Here is a 22,632-nt window from a genome sequence, read left to right as displayed (position 1 = left end):
CAGAGGATCGGTGCCGACCAGCACTCACCAGCCCAAGAGGCTTGTCTGCTCACCCGCCGGGGCGGGTGGGGGCTGGGAGCTGAGGCTCAGGCTTCGGAGGTCAGATCCCAGGGAGAGGACTGGGGTTGGCTGCGTGAACACAGCCTGAAGGGACTAGTGCACCACGGCTAGCTGGGAGGGAGTCCGGGAAAAAGTCTGGAGCTGCCAAAGAGGCAAGAGACTTTTTCTTGCCTCTTTGTTTCCTGGTGCTCGAGAAGAGGGGATTAAGAGCGCCGCTTAAAGGAGCTCCGAGACGGGCGCGAGCCGCGGCTATCAGCGTGGACCCCAGAGACGGGCATGAGACGCTAAGGCTGCTGCTGCCGCCACCAAGAAGCCTGTCTGCAAGCACAGGTCACTATCCACACCTCCCCTCCCAGGAGCCTGTGCAGCCCACCACTGCCAGGGTCCCGTGACCCAGAGACAACTTCCCCGGGAGAACACATGGTGTGCCTCAGGCTGGTGAAATGTCACGCCGGCCTCTGCCACCGCAGGCTCGCCCGCATCCGTACCTCTCCCTCCCCCCGGCCTGAGTGAGCCAGAGCCCCCGAATCAGCTGCTCCTTTAACCCTGTCCGGTCTGAGGGAAGAACAGACGCCCTCATGCAACCTACACGCAGAGGCGGGTCCAAATCCAAAGCTGAACCCCAGGAGCTGTGCAAACAAAGAAGAGAAAGGGACATCTCTCCCAGCAGCATCAGGAGCAGAGGATTAAATCTCAACAATCAACCTGATGTACCTGCATCTATGGAATACCTGAATAGACAACGAATCATCCCAAATTGAGGAGGTGGACTTTGGGAGCAACGATATATATATATTTTTCCCTTTTTCTCTTTTTGTGAGTGTGTATGTGTATACTTCTGTGTGTGATTTTGTCTGTATAGCTTTGCTTTTACCATTTGTCCTAGGGTTCTGCCTGTCCATTTTTTTTGTTTGTTTCTTTTTTTTTTAGTATACTTTTTAGCACTTGTTATCATTTGTGGATTTGTTTTTTGGTTTGGTTGCTCTCTTCTTTCTTTTTTTTTATTACTTAAAAAATTTTTTTTAATATTTAATTTTAATAACTTTGTTTTATTTTATTTTACTTTATTTTATCTTCTTCTTTCTTTCTTTCTTTTCTCCCTTTTATTCTGAGCCGTGTGGATGACAGGCTCTTGCTGCTCCAGCCAGGCATCGGGGCTGTGACTCTGAGGTGGGAGAGCCAAGTTCAGGACATTGGTCCACAGGAGACCTCCCAGCTCCACGTAATATCAAATGGTGAAAATCTCCCAGAGATCTCCATCTCAATGCCAAGACCCAGCTCCACTCAACGACCAGCAAGCTACAGTGCTGGACACCCTATGCCAAACAACTAGCAAGACAGGAACACAACCCCATCCATTAGCAGAGAGGCTGCCTAAAATCATAATAAGGCCACAGACCCCCCAAAACACACCACCAGATGTGGACCTGACCACCAGAAAGACAAGATCCAGCCTCATCAACCAGAACACAGGCACTAGTCCCCTCCACCAGGAAGCCTACACAACCCACTGAACCAACCTTAGCCACTGGGGGCAGACACCAAAAACAATGGGAACTACGAACCTGCAGCCTGCGAAAAGGAGACCCCAAACACAGTAAGTTAAGCAACATGAGAAGACAGAGAAACACACAGAAGATGAAGGAGCAAGGCAAAAACCCACCAGACCTAACAAATGAAGACGAAATAGGTTGTCTACCTGAAAAAGATTTCAGAATAATGACAGTAAAGATGATCCAAAATCTTGGAAATAGAATAGAGAAAATACAAGAAACGTTTAACAAGGACCTAGAAGAACTAAAGAGCAAACAAAAAGTGATGAACAACACAATAAATGAAATTAAAAATTCTCTAGAAGGGATCAATAGCAGAATAACTGAGGCAAAAGAATGGATAAGTGACCTAGAAGATAAAATAGTCGAAATAACTACTGCAGAGCAGAGTAAAGAAAAAAGAATGAAAAGAATTGAGGACAGTCTCAGAGACCTCTGGGACAACATTAAACGCACCAACATTTGAATTATAGGGGTCCCAGAAGAAGAAAAGAAAAAGAAAGGGACTGAGAAAATATTTGAAGAGATTATAATTGAAAACTTCCCTAATATGGGAAAGGAAATAGTTAATCAAGTCCAGGAAGCATGGAGAGTCCCATACAGGATAAATCCAAAGAGAAACACGCCAAGACACATATTAATCAAACTATCAAAAATTAAATACAAAGAAAAAATATTAAAGGCAGCAAGGGAAAAACAACAAATAACACACAAGGGAATCCCCATAAGGTTAACAGCTCATCTTTCAGCAGAAACTCTGCAAGCCAGAAGGGAATGGCAGGACATATTTAAAGTGATGAAGGGGAAAAACCTACAACCAAGATTGCTCTACCCAGCAAGGATCTCATTCAGATTTGACAGAGAAATTAAAACCTTTACAGACAAGGAAAAGCTAAGAGAATTCAGCACCACCAAACCAGCTTTACAACAAATGCTAAAGGACCTTCTCTAGCCAGGAAACACAAGAGAAGGAAAAGACCTACAATAACAAACCCAAAACAATTAAGAAAATGGGAATAGGAACATATCGATAATTACCCTAAATGTAAATGGATTAAATGCTCCAACCAAAAGACACAGACTGGCTGAATGGATACAAAAACAAGACCTATATATATGCTGTCTACAAGAGACCCACTTCAGACCTAGGGAGACATACAGACTGAAAGTGAGGGGATGGAAAAAGATATTCCATGCAAATGGAAATCAAAAGAAAGCTGGAGTAGCAATTCTCATATCAGATAAAATAGACTTTAAAACAAAGACTATTAAAAGAGACAAAGAAGGACACTACATAATGATCAAGGGATCAATCCAAGAAGAAGATATAACAATTGTAAATATTTATGCACCCAACCTAGGAGCACCTCAATACATAAGGCAAATACTAACAGCCATAAAAGGGGAAATTGACAGTAACACAATCATAGTAGGGGACTTTAACACCCCACTTCCACCAATGGACAGATCATCCAAAATGAAAATCAATAAGGAAACAGAAGCTTTAAATGATACATTAATCAAGATGGACTTAATTGATAGTTATAGGACATTCCATCCAAAAACAACAGAATACACTTTCTTCTCAAGTCCTCATGGATCATTCTCCAGGATAGATCAAATCTTGGGTCACAAATCAAGCATTGGTAAATTTAAGAAAATTGAAATCGTATCAAGTATCTTTTCCGACCACAACGCTATGAGACTAGATATCAATTACAGGAAAAAATAATAACCAAGAGATAACTGAAGAAATCAAAGAGGAAATCAAAAAATACCTAGAAACAAATGACAAATGAAAACACAACAACCCAAAACCTATGGGATACAGCAAAAGCAGTTCAAAGAGGGAAGTTTATAGCAATACAATCCTACCTTAAGAAACAAGAAACACCTCAAATAAACAACCTAAACTTACACCTAAAGCAATTAGAGAAAGAAGAATAAAAAACCGCAAAGTTAGCAGAAGGAAAGAAATCATAAAGATCAGATCAGAAATAAATGAAAAAGAAATGAAGGAAACTAGAGCAAAGATTATTAAAACTAAAAGCTGGTTCTTTGAGAAGATAAACAAAATTGATAAACCATTAGCCAGAGTCATCAAGAGAAGAAGGGAGAAGACACAAATCAATAGAATTAGAAATGCAAAAGGAGAAGTAACAACTGACACTGCAGAAATACAAAGGATCATGAGAGATTACTACAAGGAACTCTACGCCAATAAAATGGACAACCTGGAAGAAAAGGACAAATTCTTAGAAATGCACAACCTTCCGAGACTGAACCAGGAAGAAATACAAAATATGAACAGACCAATCACAAGCACTGAAATTGAAACTGTGATTAAAAATCTTCCAACAAACAAAAGCCCAGGACCAGACGGCTTCACAGGCAAATTGTATCAAACATTTAGAGAAGAGCTAACACCTATCCTTCTCAAACTCTTCCAAAATATAGCAGGGGGAGGAACACTCCCAAACTCATTCTACGAAGCCACCATCACCCTGATACCAAAACCAGACAAAGATGTCACAAAGAGAGAAAACTAGAGGCCAATATCACTGATGAACATAGAAGCAAAAATCCTCAACAAGATACTAGCAAACAGAATCCAACAGCATATTAAAAGGATCATACACCATGATCAAGTGGGGTTTATTCCAAGAATGCAAGGATTCTTCAATATACGCAAATCAATCAATGTGATACACCATATTAACAAATTGAAGGAGAAAAACCATCTGATCATCTCAATAGATGCAGAGAAAGCTTTCGACAAAATTCAACACCGATTTATGATAAAAACCCTCCAGAAAGTAGGCATAGAGGGAACTTTCCTTAACCTAACCGAATAAAGGCCATATATGACAAACCCACAGCCAACATCGTCCTCAATGGTGAAAAACTGAAACCATTTCCACTAAGATCAGGAACAAGACAAGGTTGCTCACTCTCACCACTATTATTCAACATAGTTTTGGAAGTTTTAGCCACAGCAATCAGAGAAGAAAAAGAAATAAAAGGAATCAAAACTGGAAAAGAAGTAAAGCTGTCACTGTTTGCAGATGTCATGATACTATACATAGAGAATCCTAAAGATGTTATCAGAAAACTACTAGAGCTAATCAATGAATTTGGTAAAGTAGCAGGATACAAAATTAATGCACAGAAATCTTTTGCAGTCCTATACACTAATGTTGAAAAATCTGAAAGTGAAATTAAGAAAACACTCCCGTTTACCATTGCAACAAAAAGAATAAAATATCTAGGAATAAACCTACCTAAGGAGACAGAAGACCTGTATGCAGAAAATTATAAGACATTGATGAAAGAAATTAAAGATGATACAAATCGATGGAGAGATATACCATGTTCTTGGATTGGAAGAATCAACATTGTGAAAATGACTATACTACCCAAAGCAATCTACAGATTCAATGCAATCCCCATCAAACTACCACTGGCATTCTTCACAGAACTAGAACAAAAAATTTCACAATATGTATGGAAACACAAAAGACCCTGAATAGCCAAAGCAATCTTGAGAAAGAAGAACGGAGCTGGAGGAATCAGGCTCCGGGACTTCAGACTATACTACAAAGCGACAGTAATCAAGACAGTATGCTACTGGCACAAAAACAGAAATATAGATCAATGGAACAGGATAGAAAGCCCAGAGATAAACCCATGCACCTATGGTCACCTTATCTTTGATAAAGGAGGCAAGAATATACAGTGGAGAAAAGATAGCCTCTTCAATAAGTGGTGCTGGGAAAACTGGACAGGTACATGTAAAAGTATGAAATTAGAACACTCCCTAACACCATACACAAAAATAAACTCAAAATGGATTAAAGACCTAAATGTAAGGCCAGACACTATCAAACTCTTAGAAGAAAACATAGGCAGAACACTCTATGACATAAATCACAGCAAGATCCTTTTTGACCCACCTCCTAGAGAAATGGAAATAAAAACAAAAATAAACAAATGGGACCTAATGAAACTTAAAAGCTTTTGCACAGCAAAGGAAACCATAAACAAGACCAAAAGACAACCCTCAGAATGGGAGAAAATATTTGCAAATGAAGCAACTGATAAAGGATTAGTCTCCAGAATTTACAAGCAGCTCATGCAGCTCAATAACAAAAAAACAAACAACCCAATCCAAAACTGGGCAGAAGACCTAAATAGACATTTCTCCAAAGAAGATATACAGATTGCCAACAAACACATGAAAGAATGCTCAACGTCTTTAATCATTAGAGAAATGCAAATCAAAACTACAATGAGATATCATCTCACACCGGTCAGAATGGCCATCATCAAAAAATCTACAAACAATAAATGCTGGAGAGGGTGTGGAGAAAAGGGAACCCTCTCTCACTGTTGGTGGGAATGTAAATTGATACAGCCCCTATGGAGAACAGTATGGAGGTTCCTTTAAAAACTAAAAATAGAACTACCATATGACCCAGCAATCCCACTACTGGGCATGTACCCTGAGAAAACCATAATTCAAAAGGAGTCACGTAGCAAAATGTTCATTGCAGCTCTATTTACAATAGCCAGGACATGGAAGCAACCTAAGTGTCCATCAACAGATGAATGGATAAAGAAGATGTGGCACATATATATACAATGGAATATTACTCAGCCATAAAAAGAAATGAAATTGAGTTATTTGTAGTGAGGTGGATGGACCTAGAGTCTGTCACACAGAGTGAAGTAAGTCAGAAAGAGAAAAACAAATACCATATGCTAACACATATATATGGAATCTAAAAAAAAAAAAAAAAGGTCATGAAGAACCTAGGGGCAAGACAGGAATAGACACAGACCTACTAGAGAATGGAGTTGAGGATACAGGGAGGGGGAAGGGTAAGCTGGGACAAAGTGAGAGAGTGTCATGGACATATATACACTACCAAATGTAAAATAGATAGCTAGTGGGAAGCAACCGCATAGCATAGGGAGATCAGCTCGGTGCTTTGTGACCACCTAGAGGGGTGGGATAGGGAGGGTGGGAGGGAGGGAGACGCAAGAGGGAAGAGATATGGGGACATATGTATGTATATGTATAACTGATTCACTTTTTTATAAAGCAGAAACTAACACACCATTGTAAAGCAATTATACTCCAATAAAGATGTTAAAAAAAACCAAACAAAATAAAAAACCAATGATTATTCCTACTTGAAAAATCACCAACAGTACCATATAATGTTTGAAGCAAGTATATGATATTGAGATTTTTGTGTCGTTTATAGAGGTGTATAGATTATATATATAATAATTTAATTATAGATTAATATATAAATTATATTGTGAAACAGCCTTGTAGTAGGCATCCTCTAAGATAGCTCCCAGTGGTCCTTACCTTCTGGCATGCACACTCTTGTATAGTTGACTCCTACACTGTACCAGGGTGGTCTGTGTGACCAGTAGCATATGGCAGAAGGTATGTCACTCACTTCTGAGATTGGTTATAAAAGACACTGCAGCTTTTTTTTTTTTTTAAACATCTTTAGACACTGCAGCTTTTATCTTGGTGTTTCTCTTGCTCTCACTTTTTCTCTTGTCCTTTGCTGTGGGGGAAGCCAGCTGCCATGTTTGTGCAGCCCTATGGCCCTATGGATGTAGAAAGGTCCACTTATGGTGAGGAACTGAAGCCTCACATGTAAGCCTGGAACAAATATTCCAGTCCCATTAAACTACTCTTCAATTCCCAGACCTGGCTAAGAGCTTGATTGCAACTTTATGAGAAACCCACATCGAGAGAGAGTCAGAATGATCCAGCAAAACCACATCCGGGTTCTTGACCCTCTGCAACTTGGGTAAGAAAATAAATGTTTATTGTTTAAGGCTGCAAAATTTTGGGGAAATTTATTAAGTAGCAATAGAGAATTAATACATGAAATCATGGCCACTGATCACAGTGAATCTGAAACCTTCAATAGAAGAAAAGTTCAAAGAAAGCAATGTAGCAGTTATGTCTAGTTTGTAATATTAAGTTCATTTTTACTATCAAACATAACTCATAATAATTCTGTTAAATTATATAACATACATATAAAGTATATGAACTTTTAAAGTGGAATCATATCAAAAGACTGTTATAAATCTGTAATAGTATATAACTGCAAAGGGAAGATAGGAAGTTGGGTGGTAAAATGGTCAGGTTTATCAGATAATTTCATTACAGCGCTATCAAGATAACTGGCATTTTGTCATTGAATTTAAGAATGCTGCAACTCTCTCTCTAAGGAGAAAATAAGAAAGTTTTCCCTTGAATGCACTGGTATTTATATAGCAAGTGAGTAAGCCCTGCCTATTTGCATATGTGCATACACAAATTGGTGTATACATATACACATATATAGACATATACGTTTGTTAGTTCTATGAAACACTGGCTCTAGCAATGCCAATATTTTGATTATATTTGTTTACACCAGATAAAATGTTTTCTTCTCTTGTGTCAGAAGGTAAGTAGATGACTACAAAGTATTAATGGGTGTGCAATGGACATGTGGGTGGATAGGAATATTCAATGAAGACCGTCTTTGTCCAGGCATTCTTGGGACAGCACTGACAGTTATTCCTTTGCCCGAGGCTTGGCTTCCATCAGATGTAACAATTCAGTTTCCGGGAAGACAGTGACAGCTGTCAATCTCAGGGCAGAGATTATACGTACACAGACCGGCATCTCCTCCAATGTTCTGGAAGGGTGATCTCAGTCACTGTTCTTTTTAAGCAAAGGTGACAGAGGCAATGAACTGAGTTCATTACTTGTTATTTCTTGCCTCCAAAGTACCATTAACATGGCAAATGAACTACTCCTACCCAAAAGCTAACACAGGCTATCCAGGCTCAAAATTTTGGTTGTGGTAGTGAGAGGATGAAAAAACAAAAATCTAAATAGTTCCAAGAAAGACATATAGTGGATGCTTGCTTATGCACACATTAATTATTTGGCATCCTATCTGAACTCAGTTAAGAGCTGAGAAGAAACCCTCATCAAAATGTTAGGAGGAAGTGAAGAGGCCTAACCTTGGCTGAAAGTGTCTACTTTGGGTCAGGTGTTATGATAGGCTCTTTACATACATAAGCTCATTCATTCTGGGCAGGAACTCTATGAAGGGCTAATATTCTTTCCATTCTATATGTAGAAATTAAAGCCCAGAGAGGTTTAGTAAACATGCCAAGTTCATTCAGCTATTCTGTGGAGACACCAGCATTGGAACCTAAGTTTCTCCAAATCCAAAGCCCATGCTCTTCTTTTCCTTATACCAGATGGCCTTCCTGGAATCAAATCCACCTGCACCAGAACTTATGCACTTGACTCACATACAAACACTTGTAGATGCACACTCCAGGACTATTTACAAGCAATTCAAATTAGTCTGATTATTTGGCATCCTGTCTTCCTCAAATAAACTCCTGGGGAAGATGGTGAAGTGTGTAGAGGATTGAAAAGGAGAATGGAGATGAGGAGATGGCCAGGCATGTTGAGAGTGGGGAGAGATGACAGCTGTGTCTCTACTCTAGCTTATACAGCTTAACATCACCCTGCAGAACTCACTGTATTATGTATAAGATTGATGTTTACAATGATTTTGTTCAGGGGCCTCAGTAGAAGAAGGCAGGGAAGCACACAATACTTGTAAAATAAGACTTCCATTAAGAATAGTTAAACTAAGATAAATGTTGGTGCTTGAATGGGGTTAATGACTAGCAAAAAAGCCAACTCATGGCAAGCAGTCCATTCCTCCATGAGACAAGATAAAGAAAACACTGGTGTATTGTTAGATTTTCTTATCTTTACTGTTTGACCTTTCTAGTCTCCAGGAGATAACTACTTATGCTTAGAACTAAGTGTCTATTCTGCTATTTAAAAATGAATAAAGTATAGAATTCTAACAAAATCAAAATCAGTTTAAAATATCTTTCTCGTCATATGTAACCATGCTACGTTAAAATAAGGAGATGGAGATGGTGCAGCATGGGTGTGTGTTTTAGGGGGATGGCTTTGGACTCAGACAACCCTGGAACTGTATCTTGACTCTGAAATTTTACTACTGTGTGACCTGGACGAGTTTAGCCTCTTTTCCACAGAGTTTCTCCAACTGTAATGGTGAGACAAGGATACCCACCACTGTCCTTTAACAAATCTATCTTACCTCTTTTCTGCTTTCCTTAGGAGTCAAGATTAAGGTCAAGGAAGATAACTCCCTAAAGAGTGTACATTATTTTCTATGACTGGAGTGGATTATACAAATGTGGTGCTGCTTTCTATTCCTTCTACAGGGACTGAGTTAGATCTCAGGGCAGTCAAAGGGCTTGCTACTGCTTCTCTTCTCTCTTCTCCTTGGGTGCTGTTCTCCCTTATAGTAGGAGCCCAGCCCAAGGCTACTGTTCCAGTCAGCAAAGGACAGTGGCTTAAACCACTGGGTACCAGGCAATGGGACATGCTCACTCTCTGACTCACACTCACAACTCTTTCTCCCTCCTTTTCCTTGGTAGTTGGTGATGGTGCCCTTATCCCTTCCTTTCCTCACAGGGCACTGGTTAGGCTCTGACACAGCTTTGGGTTAGGATACCGACAGACGGCTAAGGCTAAGCCTTGGTGAAGGAGTTCCCCACAGGGTCCAGACTCATTTACTGACATTTTTCAAAGGCCTCTGACTTCAGAACCCCGGTTTACAATGAATGCTAGTTTGCCTTCCTTTGATGGGGCATTTCTTTTGGGGACGTTCTAGGAGACAGGCATGGCTGAGGGCAGGATGCAGCTCACCACCATCATAATGTCGTCCTATTAAGAGCTGAGCGATGCCCACTTTCTACAGTGTTAAGAAGATTAGACAATACAATGCATAGAAAAATACACCTAACATATGCCTGACTGTTGAGCATAACCCCCCCCCCCCATCCCCACATCTCTCCCCTTATCCATTATAAAGTGAACATAAGAAAGAAACCCAGTGCAAATTTGGATGTGGTTTTTCATTTTCTTGCCACCCCTACAGTACAGTGATTCAAATCTCTCAGGAACTAAACATAGTTAATACAGCATATTGAAGTGAAACTTTCCTTCCAGAAGAGTTATGATTTGGGAAGTGAATAGTATGGCGCTAAATGTAATCTGTTTATGGAATTCCTGGGTCCTTTGCTCCAAAAGTCCCTTTCTCCTTCATGTATTATAAACTACACCTTTGCTTTATTAATTACTTTTTGCTAGAGACCACAAGAAAAAAAAAATCAAGAAAATACTTTGCCAGGTTTACCCCTAGCTTCTCCTTAAATCTTTTCAAAACATGAAGCTTCTGAATTTTCAATGTCTTTAATGGTCATACGATTTTTCTTGTTCTTTTTTCCACCATGATGTTTTCTCCATGTTGTAAATTAATGATGACTATTTTATTAGGTATCTACTGTGTTCAAAATTTTATGCTAGGTGCTTAACATTTAACAACTCTATAAAGTAGGTACAATTCCCCTAATTTTTTGATGAGAAAACTGAGATGAAGAGAGATGTAGGAACCTGTGTAAAGTCACAGGGCTTGAGAATCCAAAATGTGGATATTGCTTTGAAAAATACTTGCACATTTGAAAGAACAGCAAGGACACGTCTCTCTTTTCCTCCCCAAATGCATACCAAGTATCATTTGCTTAAAAAGGGTCATATAAGGAAGTCTCCTGGGATTTTAAGAGGTTGTTGGGAATCCCCTTTGTGTTCTCATAACTCCAACTCTGACATGAAAAGAACTACCCAGAACATAGTGGAAGTATACCAGATTGCTGTGTCCAGAGTAAAATTAACCAGTCCAGCAGCTAGAAAATGTATTTCTGTTGAGGCTTTCAAAGAGAGGTCTCTATCAGTCTAGTACACTAGAGAGAATCCTGGTGTCAGAAGACTTGGATTCCCTTCTGGCTTGGTGATTTAGTTAGCTGTGGATTTTTTGGCAACTACTCTAGGCTCTTATTTTTTTCATCTATAAACGAAGGATGTTCTGAGACTCCATTGAGATGAGGTTTGTTCATATACTGTCTCATTTATCTCCTCAGTTATATATTGTATGTTTTTCCTCACTATTAAGTAAATTCCCTGATATCAGAGAATATATAGAATATATATAGTCTGTATATCTCACTACTGTATCTCCAAGGTATGGAATACTGCCTGGCACACAGCAAATGCTCAAAAAGTATCTGCAGAATGAATGAACTGGGTACACTGCAAAGCATGAAAAAATGTTGATATTATTACTATTATTGTTAATAAGTTTTAAGACAATGCAGATTTTTTCATTAGATATTAACTTTGCATAAATATTAATACTTTTAGCCAGAAGAGAATTCAGGCAGCCAACATTTAGGTTCAAATGACAATCCTGTTCCAATTTTTGATGTTTCCCTTGAAATAATTATTATGGTTTTTTTTTTTTTCCTAAATACATCTGATATTAGCATTTAAATCACATGAAATGAAAATGGTGAAGTTTCACTTCCTGTTACTAATTTTTGTAACCTCCAAGAGGGTTTCTTGGTATTACTGATTATTCTGCAACTTCCAGGTTCTCTCCAGATGTGAAGAAAATTGCTTACTCGGTTGAGATGCTTGTACTTACTTGATGAAGTACTTGATTCCATCTGCTGTGTAAGCTTCCTCCCACCCATAAGGTAGACCTTGAGTGAAAGGAAACCAAAAATACATTTAATAAGATGATAAAGATAACTTTATTTCCTGGACACAAATTTCCCACAGCTTTACAATTATTTGAGTACGTTTCCTGTACAAAATAATTGTCTAGAAAGGAGGAATTAAAACAATTCAGATGAGCTTTCATACTCAGCATCTTAGAACACAATAAATAAGTCTTGAACAGTTAACAATCTGCTTTAGTTGCATTAAATGGATCATGACTTGTCATTTACATGTAGTGAGCATTTTTGTCAGCAGGATTCAAGCAAAAATTTTTGGTGCAGGGGATGGTTTTTGCCTGGAGGCAGAAGGATGGACAAGATGGCCTCTGCTTGTCTATTCGGGCTCAAAGTTTCTTTAATTGGCTCCCTTTACATTCTTTCACTCAGCTCCACAGGGAATCGAAGTATGATTACCAGATCAGCAAGCGGTTTGAAAGTAGCTCTTGGACAAGACAAAATTCCTTATGAAGTCTGAAAGTTTAGCAAAGTGATTTATAATGGATTGTAGTATTTTATTTTGTTAATTAAGAATTTTGTGCACTAAATGTTAATGGCCAAACAATTTGCTAAACTCAGCTTCCATTTCAGTAATGGGATTGAGAATAATTAGTTAGCTATAAAGAGATGCAGATTGAAGTAAGCAAGCAATCATTTGGCCATATTTCTATAAATGAGTACATTTTTGTCCTCTTCATACCAACAGAACAGGCCCAGGTTGAGGCAGCCCATTCTCTTATATTCCAATTATGGGTGGTACTCCTTTAGAACACAAGGGTTTCCATCCCTTGGCTCCACCCCTGGACTGGACATCCCTGGTGGCGCAGTGGTTAAGAATCCACCTGCCAATGCAGGGGGCACGGGTTCGAGCCCTGGTCCGGGAAGATTCCACATGCCGCGGAGCAATGCCTACTGAGCCTGTGCTCTAGAGCCAGTGCTCCACAACAAAAGAAGCCACCGCAATGAGAAGCCCTCGCACCGCAACAAAGAGTAGCCCCTGCTCGCCCCAAGTAGAGAAAAGCCCGAGCGCGGCAACAAAAACCCAATGCAGCCAAAAATAATAAGTAAATAAATTTAAAAAAAAAAGGTTGGGGACTGCTGCTGTTAAGGATTGTAATTGACCTTTTGGATCAGTCTTTGGTATTGACTTATCAAGCCTCCTTTGACGAGTATAAGATACATTAACACATCAAAGAACAGACTCCTGGTGCAGGTAGCCTACTTCTTTAGAAAGTAACTGAGCTGTAACAACAAACCATTGACTTCGTTTCCCCAAGTCTCAGCAAGGGGCAGAGCAAAAATGCAGGAACAGCAACAATGAACAAAATAAAACCTTTCTCTATCATCATTCGCTTCATATTCTTTGAGAATAGCTCTAATGATGTTATTTTTATAAGTAAGAAAAACAAAACAAGCTTTACTTTATATTTACCTCCAGTCTTTTAACACAGTTGTATAAAATAAGAGCCTGGCCCAAAATTCTGTAACTATTTCCTTTGTAGATTAACACAGGCCACCTAGGAGTTTCTTTTCTCCCTTAATGAATAAATGTTCCTATTTTAAGCACAAAATAAGCACATCTGGGAACTCAGCATAAGCAAATGACTGGCTTCTTAAAAGCCCCTGAAGTGACACTATATATATCTCCGATAGTATCCATGGCCAGCACACGCTCAGCCAGACAGGCCATGATCAACTGCTGCTGCAGTTCACGTAGATTTATCGCCTTTACACTTTCTACACCTTTGTTACAGATCACTTCATTTTTCACTGACAAGCCCCTCACCTGAAGGGAAGAATCTGATGACTGTACACAAAACCCCTGCTTTTATGACAAAAAGGTTCAGAAATGCCAGGAATGATGATCAATAGGGCAAAGACATGCTAAAAGCAGAAAGTCATTCTCATGTGACTAAGATTTTTGTTTAAATGACTTGTCTCTCCAGTGCAGTTACAGCCATATTTCTAATTTCTTAATTCACAGGTCTTTTTTTATTAATGAGGAGAAAAAAATATGTATACTTTAAAGACAGTATCTTTTAGTCTATAGGATCATTTGAGAATTGACATTGACGTTGGGATACCACATCCCCATGCCATCAAGATAGAGTTCCTGCCCTGATTATTTTCTTACAATCATTAAACAAGGACTATAACTTCACAACGGACTTATTAAAGGTACCAATTCATATCCATGTAAGTCAAAATGGTTATTCAGTGACTGTAGCCATCAAGATATTCCTGTTTATTGAATAATATTTTAGGATAAATTCTCTGTTCTGAAAAAATAGCATTTCTTTTTAGAAGACTGCATAGTTTCTTCTTCCCCATGCAGTTAATATAGTCTGTAGGGACTTCCCTGGTGGTGCAGTGGTTAAGAATCCGCTTGCCAATGCAAGGGACACGGGTTCAAGCCCTGGTCCAGGAAGATCCCACATGCCGCGGAGCAACTAAGCCCGTGCGCCACAACTACTGAGCCTGTGCTCTAGAGCCTGCAAGCCACAACTAATGAGCCCACGTGCCATAACTACTGAAGCCCGCACGCCTAGAGCTTGTGCCCCACAACGAGAAGCCACTGCAATGAGAAGCAAGCGCACTGCAACGAAGAGTAGCCCCCACTCGCCGCAACTAGAGAAAGCCCGCGCACAGCAACGAAGACCCAACACAGCCAAAAATAAATAAATAAATAAATTTATTTAAAAAAAATATATATATATATATATAGTCTGTAAAAAACAGACTTGGGGACTCAATTGATAGCGACTATATTTCAGTGATAGTTCAGTAATAGAAAACACAATCACTGTCCAATTAATTATAAATTAAAAACCACAATATATTGATAAACCAAATAACCTACTTTATAGAAAAAGGGCGCTTTTGATTTCTACAAGCTTATATAACTATGATGGACACAATTGTCCTTCAGTAAAGATTTTCATCCCTTCACAATAAGTGATTTGGGTATAATTACAGCATACTATCTAAATACTTTTCAATAATCGTTATAGTCCCAAGGCATTAAAATTTTTCTACGTTCCTCACATCTTTATACTTGCAAATATATAATGCTTCTATTTTTCCTTTTCTTTTCATATTTGTTTTAAAACTGTTATGACAACTATTGTTTCTGATTGGAAGTATTTGTTTATGAACCCTCACATAACATTCTTCACATCAGAGATCATTAGTTTCAAAGTACTCTTCATGAGTATTTTGCCAAAGTAGGAGTCTCGTGCATATTCAGCTTAGAATACTGGCTGTCACCTAACACTCCACGTATCCAAAACCAAACTCATCACATGTCCATACAAAATAGTTTCCTTTCTATTTTCCCAGTCTATTTACGTAGGAAAGTTGTCTTTGTCATATTTGGCCCATTCATTAAATATTTATTGATCATTTTTTTAGTGATTATTCTTCTGTGTTTAGCATTTTACTTGGTGTTCAATACATAATGATTAACAAATTAACATGTACCTTGGTCTTATGAAACATTAAAAAGTAATCATAAATAAAGACACCATTAAAAATAGGAATAAGTACTAGGAAAGAAAAGTATTGAATACTATGAAAGAGTAACTCATAGCACAGACAAAGGTTAAACTCCTTAATACATAAATAACTCCTACAAATCAGTAAGAGAAAGGAAATGACAAATAGGAGTCTGTGAAACATGTGGAACATTCAGGACATAAATGTACTTAAACATATGAAAATAGGCTTAATTTCACTCTTAACAAGAGAAATACAAATTAAACTATTATGAGAGGCTGTGTTCATCATGTTAGCAAAGAGTAAAAAATAGTTTAATAAGACACTGTGTTGAGGGTATGATGAGGCAGTCATTCTCATACTGATGGGAGTATACATATGATAACATATGTATGGGGAGAAACTTTTCAAGATCTACCTAAAATTTTAAATGCTAATAACAACAGTTCACATTAATGGAGTGGCCATGTGCTAGACATTGCATTACACATGCACCAACTCTCTTAGGCCTCACAACAATTTTAAGAGGTACTGTTATTATCCCCATTTTACAAATGAGGAAACAGGCATGGAGAGGTTCCATCACTTACCCAAGGTTACACAGCTGGCAGGCAGTAGAGCCCAGACTCTTAACCACTACGCTGAACTGGCTCCATGGACCATTTAATCCAGCAATTCTTCCAGGAATTTATCTTATAGATAACCTTTATGTACAAGATTATTCATTGTAAAAGTAAAAGATTGAAAATAATCTAAATAACCACCAATGGGGACTGATTAAAGACTATATATCAGATAACGGGATATTGTCCAGCTGTGAGAAAGAATGAGGAAGTACTTTATGTACAGTTTGGATAAAGGGATGTAGGATGAAGGAAAGATCTCTGAAATTGCTGGAGTTATCCAGGTACAGACGTGGGCAAGAACACTAGGTTGAGTGAACAGCAAGTGCAAAGGCTCTGGGATGGGGAAGAGCTTGGCACATTTGAGGAACTGAGAAATCATTGTTACCGGAGAGTAGTGAGTGAGTTAGGAGGGGACTGATACAAGATTGAGCCGGAGAGACAGGCAAATATGACTATGCAGGGTTTTGCAGGCCATGTTAAAATTGTTTGAAAGTTTCTTAACAGGGAAGCCGGAGATATGCTAGTGTTTAAGATGAAGAAAGCTGCAAGAGAATGTTGCTCCCACCATATGTGCGGAAAGCTGCACAACCTAAAAAAAATTTAAAAAAATTTTGTTTAGTTCCTCAGAGACTGAGTTCCTCACCTGAGCTGACCCTCAGGTGAACTGAATTCCAAAGGGTGACAAGCCCCTCTGAGGGAAGATGGGGCACGTGAACTCTTTCTCTCTTGGCAGAGCACAGGAAGAAGTCTTGCCATAAAAGTAAGAAGAAAATATCTAAAACTGTAATAAATTTGTAAAGCCTGATTACGGGCTAGCATGATAGTTTGGTGTCCCCGGGAGCCCTAGACACAGGGAGAGCCTGCTCTCCCTGAACAGTTCTTTGCTCATGAGAAAGACCAGGGGTAGGCAGGAGACCTGAGAGAGCCCCTGGGTGGTGTGGGCACATGCAGGACCTGCAAAGGTTCTAGGGCGGAGGAGAAGTGTCACCCGTGACCTGGACCCTCCTCTGGTATGAAGTAATAGTCGGTTGCAGCTGGGGGAGGAACGAGGGACACTCCCACATGTGGGCAGGAATCTGAGTGACAGAAGGCAAGTCATCTGTTCCTGGGGGAGGGGCAAGAAACTGTCACACCCCCAGTCCCTCCCAGACTCCACGAAAACCTCATTTGCCGGGTGGGGTGAGGTGGGTAGAAAACCTGATGTCTTCATCCTGCACTGACACTAAGTCATGGAGGGGTGAGGGCAGGAAACCTTTCAAATCCAGAATCCTGCACTGATGCGACGCAGAGTCTGACTTCCACAAGGAGCGGGGCAGGAAACCCACTTGAGCACTTAGTAGGAGGTAGGGTTGTTTGCCACTAAGGAGGGACAGGAAGGCTGGCAAAGTCCTACCCCTGAGACTTGGGCATGGGGCCTGCCTGAAACCCAGAGACCAGAGTAGGAAAGCCGAGAGCCTCTCCACACCCCCCCACTCCCCACATGCACCACTCACCTGCCTACTCTGGGAGAGGGCAAGAGAGCAGACAGTAAATGTCCACTGTGATGCAGGTGTGTGGAGCCTGCTGCCTGCTGAGGATGGGGCAGGCATACTGAGAACCCCTACCCCCAGCACCCCAGACCTCACATGAGCACAAGAGAATAGCAGACAAGCACTGGAGGAATTTGAAGTCTGTGGTAAACTCAATATAACCCTAGAAACAAAATGCAAATCCAGCTTGCCTACAAATGAGAGTGAATAACCACCACCCCCCCACCCCCCAAACACACACTAAAGGCTTGACAGAGAAGAGACAGACCCATTTCTGGGTTTAAATAACATTACCCCAGTCTCTATAGTTTTGTACCTCCAAAGACTGACAATCACAATTATGAGACACAGAAAAGCAAGAGGAAAAAGATCCATCTCCAAAAGATAAAACCACCAACAGAACCAGATCCAGAGAAAATATTGAGCTTTAAAATAATTATAATTACACATTAAGAGATCTAGTGGAATCTAGTGAATTATGGTTGTGTGACTGCAGTGATGCTCGTTACTTGGGTATATTATGCAGAAGGTAATGACTGAGCTTGTTGAGGCCCAGAGTCTTGTTGAACTGCGGGATGGAAGGAGAGGGTGCCAAGTGAGCTGAGGGAATGTGTAAGAGTGATTGGAATAATGGACCCCAGACTTTAAGCTGAATAAGAAGACAAGTAAAAATAACAGTGGGGGCTGAAGGATAGAGAAAATAGAAGATCTTATTGAGGACAATAAACCATGTAGTGAGCTCGAAAGGTGGGAGGTTTGAGAGAGAGAGTCAGGAGTCTGAACCACTGTCTGCGGTGCCAAGGTCTGTGGTGGAAGTAGAAGACCATGGTAAAGTGGGAAAAAATGGGCATTGGACAAAAAGAACTGAACAGTAAAGGCGGCGGACTCACATGGATGATGGCAGGAGCTGGGATGGGGAGAAACAATGGAGAATGAGAATTCCAAGAATACAATAGAGAAAGACAACACCATCAGTCTCAGAGGGCTCAAATAACCAAATTTATCTAAAAAACATTTTCTAGTGTAGTTGTTATGAAAACTCAAACACATTTAACTTTTAGCATCTGATATCTTGAGAAAAAGAGAAAAGAGAGGGAAAGAGGTTGGGGGGAAGGGTGGCTATGCGAAAGAAAGAAAGAATCTCTAACTCACAATTAATAAAGCTTCACTAAAGAGTATGATATATATCACAGTGAAATTTTTTGCAGTCACAAAATCTGAATCTATATGTAATGTTCCTCAATTATAATTGAAAAACTATGGGAAAGTAATAATCTTGTGGAGTCTATATGATAGTGATAATAGCAGTCAGCTTGCCTAGCTTACAGGGTTATCGTGAGACTCTTATTAGAGAATATATAACTATATGATATATATACAAAAGGAGACAATTATCATTCAGAGTAAGGAAAATAACAGCTCCTTCCTTCTCCATCGTTTATGGTTCTAGAGATATAGAGAAATTTGGATGCTTAATATAGGAAAGGTGTTTAAAAAATTATCTACAGGGGAAATCTCCATTAATATACTGGGATATTTTTTAGAATCCTCTCCCAGTACAGGAAATTATATAGTCTCTATTTCACTCATGATAACACCCAATAAAAGAATAACAGAAACCAGTGGGACACTCTGACCCTCAATGAGTGGTGTGATGATAAATGTGTAACAACCAGCTCTTGGGGGCAGGAGGAGCCCTAATTTGTAGCATTTGCTGATTTCCGTGGTGTAAATACTCCTACCATAATTGATTTCAAGCTACTTATGTGATGTCAATGACTACAGAGTTGGGAAGAAATGTGCAGTAGTAAGCCATGATATAGTATTCCCAGACATGAGACATAAATAATCTCAATGACAAAGATAAGGAAAATAATTAGGAAGTGGTAAGTTTTGAGTATTTATTCCTCTTTTAAATGTTTAAACTGAAAATTTAATATAATTTTTAATTTTTAATAATGACTATGTTTCACAATTAGCTCACAGAATTCTTGTAAGCCGGTACTAGCCAGGTCCAGTATAACCACCATGGAACCTATCTCTTACCTCCCTGGTCCTAATAGAAAGTTCAAAAATCAAAGGATAGAAATATCGTTTTATCCAAAACATGATTACATGAAACCGATATCAGTCTAAAATGATGTGAGAATCACTGTCCTAACAGTAAAGTATGTGTCTAACAAATGTTTACATAGAGCTTTCTATATGCCTGGCATTTTTCTAGGTATTTAAAAAATACTAACTCATTTTATCCTAACAATCATTTGAGATAGGTGTTATTATTAACCTCATCTTACAGAGAAGAAACTGAGGGATAAAGAGGTTTAAGTAACTTGCCCATTGTCACACTAAAAAGTGGTGCAGTCACAATTTGAACCCAAGCAACCTGGTGCTACAGCCTATGCTTTTAACTATTGTCATACTGCTTCCATTTCCCTAACTCCTGTTAGCATTGCCAACAATCAATATTTTTAAATGGTCCAAAAATATTTTGCTTAACTTTCTGAAGAACAAAAAAAAAAAAAGAAAAAACTCTCAACATCTCAGATTCTGTCTGCATTATTACCTAGAGAAATGCTCTTTTGAAAGAAACTGAAATAATTTTTACGCTTGAACACAAAGCAGTCTATTTTAGAGACATTTTAATGTTAGAGTTACGATTGTACAAGTTAATTTGTAGGTATGAACTGCAGTGCCAATTTTAAAAAGAACTACTAGCTAATTTTCCTATGAAAAATGAACCTATTATACTGAGAGATGGTTGTAACCTGTAAATAACCAAATAATGCAGTATTTTAAGTATAAAAACTTTCTAAGGACATAATTTATTAAAAAACTCTATATATTTTGTGAATTGTGCTTTAAACATTCCTTAAAATTAGACTTGCATAAACTCTATATTAACAGACAATTTAGGATCTGTGACCTGATTTTTTACACATGGTTACATACATCATCATTTGAACAAACAAACAAAAAAGCAAATGACTATATAATGTAGGAAGATTTTATGTTTTTATATTAGTATGTCTCAAATTTAGGAGTTCAAATGTTAACATAATTAGATATAAGTTCTTTCTAATTAGAGGTCATTCACTGAGCAGGTTAAAAGCTGTAATATATTAAAGAACAACATGGTAAAAATATCCCTAGAGGTTATTTGGTGGTTCATAGTCCTCTTTATCTTGTCACTCTTTTTGGGCAAATACTACACTAATACCCACTTAGGAGGAGGGAAAAAGCTAACATTCATTTTCTACATTTCTTTTCCCAACAGATGCAAAAGTCAGTATTTTTACAGTTGAAATTTTACAGTATTTTACAGTTAAAATCATGGGGTGATTTCCTTGAACTCTGATATGCAGACATTCGAGAAGCCAGCTGAAATGTTCCTTAGGTGGCTAGCTTTCATCCCGTGACCCAGACTGAAGGTGAGAATGCAAAATTTCACTGGGTGTTGTCTCTGGGCATTCAGACGATGCTGGGGGAATGATCTGGTTAGGTTTGTTTGGCTTAAAATCAATAACATACAACAAACTTCATTCTGTGCACTAATAAAACAGCATAAAACCTGCTGAAGCTTTCTTCACTAGAGTATGAGATATCCCTCTGCATAATCAGCCTGAAGAGGTGACGTGTGTATGTGTGTGTGTGTGTGTGTGTGTGTGTTCCTAATTCCCTTTAGTGTACAAAGATAAACAGGATTTCTTTAAAGCACCACTATTGTTACAATAATAAAGATATTAAGAGGTCAGTGGCTGCTGAACATGAATTAATCCATGTATTAGAAGGGAAAAAATGAACTGCATCTTCTTTCTTCTCCATTCAGCAAGACTGATTTTAGTAATTAGAAGTGGCAAAGTTGCTGTCAAGCAAGCTTCATTTCCTCTGGTTAAGAGTGCCAGCAATGTGTTGGGTAGTCCAAAATGGATACTACTATTTGCCTGCAACTAACAGTTGCCTGAGAGTTATAGGTAGACAGACTTGAATTAGGAAAATAGGAACAGAAGAAGGGAGAGAGAGAGGATACATAAAAGGGATTATGGCAGCTTAAATTTAGGCACAGTAAACTTGGGCAGAAAAAGTGAGCTTGGAGATGGTGGACTCAAATCTCTAGATCCCATCTCTCAATCTGATTTGGAATCTCATCCAAGCTATCCCTGGTCCAGCTGGTCAAAATCTCCCGCATGCTTGTCCAGCATGGTAACCTCTTGAACATTCTCAGCAGTGTTTCTGGTTCCTTATACCTAGCTAGGCTCTGGATCTGTCAGAAACTTTACTCGACACTTTTTCTCCTCACATTTGTTGAGTGACTACTATCCGAGGCCCGGTAGAGTGGTGACCAGATTCAGAACAGTGCCTCACACATACATCCTGGGCACCCAAGAAATATTTGTTGACCCACTGAAGAAATCTGCCTTCCATGAAGGCCGATGGTTCAGTGAATCCTGAGCATATTTGAAATTTTACTGTTGTTATAAGGTCTTTGTACTCACCAGGGGAACTTTCTTACAAATATTTGCACAACTGTTACTTGTGGATTTTGACAACAGGATAGTGGAGGACCAACAGACATGCAGTTTTAGAAACACTATCACAGAGCAGATGAAATTAGGTCAAGATCATTTATGTTCCCACCCTAAGGACAAATAATGCAACTTTAAG

General features: G+C 39.0%; 1 protein-coding gene across 3 annotated transcripts in view; it reads right to left on the bottom strand.

Annotated features, from left to right (window-relative positions):
- Positions 1-22,632, bottom strand: part of STXBP4 (syntaxin binding protein 4) — a 192,708-nt gene that overhangs the window by 19,427 nt on the left and 150,649 nt on the right. For all 3 annotated transcript variants that reach the window (XM_059908303.1, XM_059908301.1, XM_059908302.1), the window contains one exon: positions 12,245-12,302. In XM_059908303.1, coding sequence (XP_059764286.1) covers positions 12,245-12,302 — 58 coding nt within the window. The remainder of the gene's footprint in view (positions 1-12,244; positions 12,303-22,632) is intronic.

The sequence above is a fragment of the Balaenoptera ricei genome, chromosome 20, assembly GCF_028023285.1.
Source record: "Balaenoptera ricei isolate mBalRic1 chromosome 20, mBalRic1.hap2, whole genome shotgun sequence".
In the NCBI taxonomy this organism is placed as follows: Eukaryota; Metazoa; Chordata; class Mammalia; order Artiodactyla; family Balaenopteridae; genus Balaenoptera; species Balaenoptera ricei.
The sequence above is the reverse complement of the archived record's forward strand: the minus strand, read 5'-3'. Positions and strand labels throughout refer to the sequence as shown.